We start from the raw sequence: 1,439 nt of genomic DNA, 5'->3' as shown, positions 1-1,439 counted from the left end.
CCATATTTTCCTGGTCCATTCATCCACAAAGATAAGAAAATACCTATTGCCTCCAAGTGAGATTGTATCAAAAGGACCACACACATCCGAGTACACAATGTCAAGTGGCTATTTTGATCTCTTTGGTGCACACTTCTTAAAATCCTTTCGCGTTTGTTTGCCAACGATGCAACCTTCACAAGTTTTATCAGGAACATGAATCAGTGGCAGTCCACTTACTAACTTCTTGCTGCTTAATTAACCCAAACTCTTGAAGTTTAGGTGCCCGAATCTGTAGTGCCAAAGCCATCCTTCTTCTTCAACATTCATTGATACTAGGCACTAGATAACTGTTGCATTGAGGTTGATCTTAAAAGTTCTGTTTCGTGACAGTGGAGCTCTAAGAATCAACCTTTATTGTCCATCATACACCTCTATGTGATTTTGCTGCATTGACATAGTATAACCCTTCTCCAGTAATTGTCCCAAACATAACAAATTATTTTTCATGTTGGGAACATACAACACATCACTCATGTAAGCAGTTTTACCATCTTTTCGAGTGATCATAACTTTGCGAACTCCTTCTGCTGTTATTGTGCTGTTGTCCGTGAATTTGACATTGCTTCTCACGCTTGGATCAAGATCTATCAGCCACTCTCTCCTCCTTGTCATGTGGTTGGAACATCCCGTGTACAAATACCAGCAAGACTCGTCTTCTTCACTGTTTGTTGTGACCATTAACAACACATGATCAGATTCACTATCACTCTCGTCTTGGGCAAGATGTGCTTCATCACCTTTCTTGTTCTTCTTACTTGAACTGTTGTGCCAACATTCATAGGAATAATGGCCAAACTTATCACACGTATAGCATTGTACCTTCCTTTTATCATATGGTTTCTTGCCTCTACCTCTGCCATGTCTTCCTCCTCCTCTGGTACCATCATTTTGGCTAGTACCAGATTCATCCACTGACTGTTCAGAATACTCTTCAAATCTGCCTCTACTCCTGCCACCCCGTGATCTCCCTCTTCCTCTTCTGCCACCACGTCCTCGAAAACGTTGATTATCAACCCTAGTACTGAAGGCTTGATCAGTACTTTTCTCATTGTTCTTTCTTTCAATCAGCCGTTGCTCATGAGCTTCCAAAGAATTTTACAATTCTTCAAGACTCATCGTCGTAAGATCCTTGCATTCTTCAATGGCGACAACGATGTGATCATACTGGGGTGTAAGTGTTCGAAGGATTTTAGCCACAACCTTACTGTTCTTCACAGGTTCATCACAGGCTCTCATGGAATTGACCAAAACTTGCAACCTTCCAAGATAGTCTGCAACTGATTCTTGATCTTTCATGCACAGTAATTCATATTGTCGCTGCAGGGACTGTAGTTTAACTGCCTTAATTTTTCCAGCATTACCATATGTTTCTTGCAAGATGTCGCATATCTCCTTGG

At 41.1% G+C, this 1,439-nt stretch overlaps 1 protein-coding gene across 1 annotated transcript; it reads right to left on the bottom strand.

Annotated features, from left to right (window-relative positions):
- Nucleotides 1-393: 393 nt before the first annotated feature.
- On the bottom strand, nt 394-1,091 carry LOC114184355. The gene is made up of 2 exons (XM_028071667.1): nt 862-1,091; nt 394-802 (listed from the first exon to the last, which is right to left on the bottom strand). Exons 1-2 carry the CDS (start codon nt 1,089-1,091, stop codon nt 394-396), a joined length of 639 nt encoding a protein of 212 aa, XP_027927468.1.
- Nucleotides 1,092-1,439: the final 348 nt, after the last annotated feature.

The sequence above is a fragment of the Vigna unguiculata genome, chromosome 5 (assembly GCF_004118075.2).
Source record: "Vigna unguiculata cultivar IT97K-499-35 chromosome 5, ASM411807v1, whole genome shotgun sequence".
NCBI lineage: Eukaryota > Viridiplantae > Streptophyta > Magnoliopsida > Fabales > Fabaceae > Vigna > Vigna unguiculata.
This window is presented reverse-complemented; position numbering and strand designations above follow the sequence as displayed.

Coding starts and splice junctions, on each gene's coding strand:
- LOC114184355 (XM_028071667.1), bottom strand. CDS start 1,091: ATGAGAAAAGTACTGATCAAGCCTTCAGTACTAGGGTTGATAATCAAC. Junction 803..861: donor AACCATATGATAAAAGGAAG/GTACAATGCTAT, acceptor TTGGCACAACAG/TTCAAGTAAGAAGAACAAGA.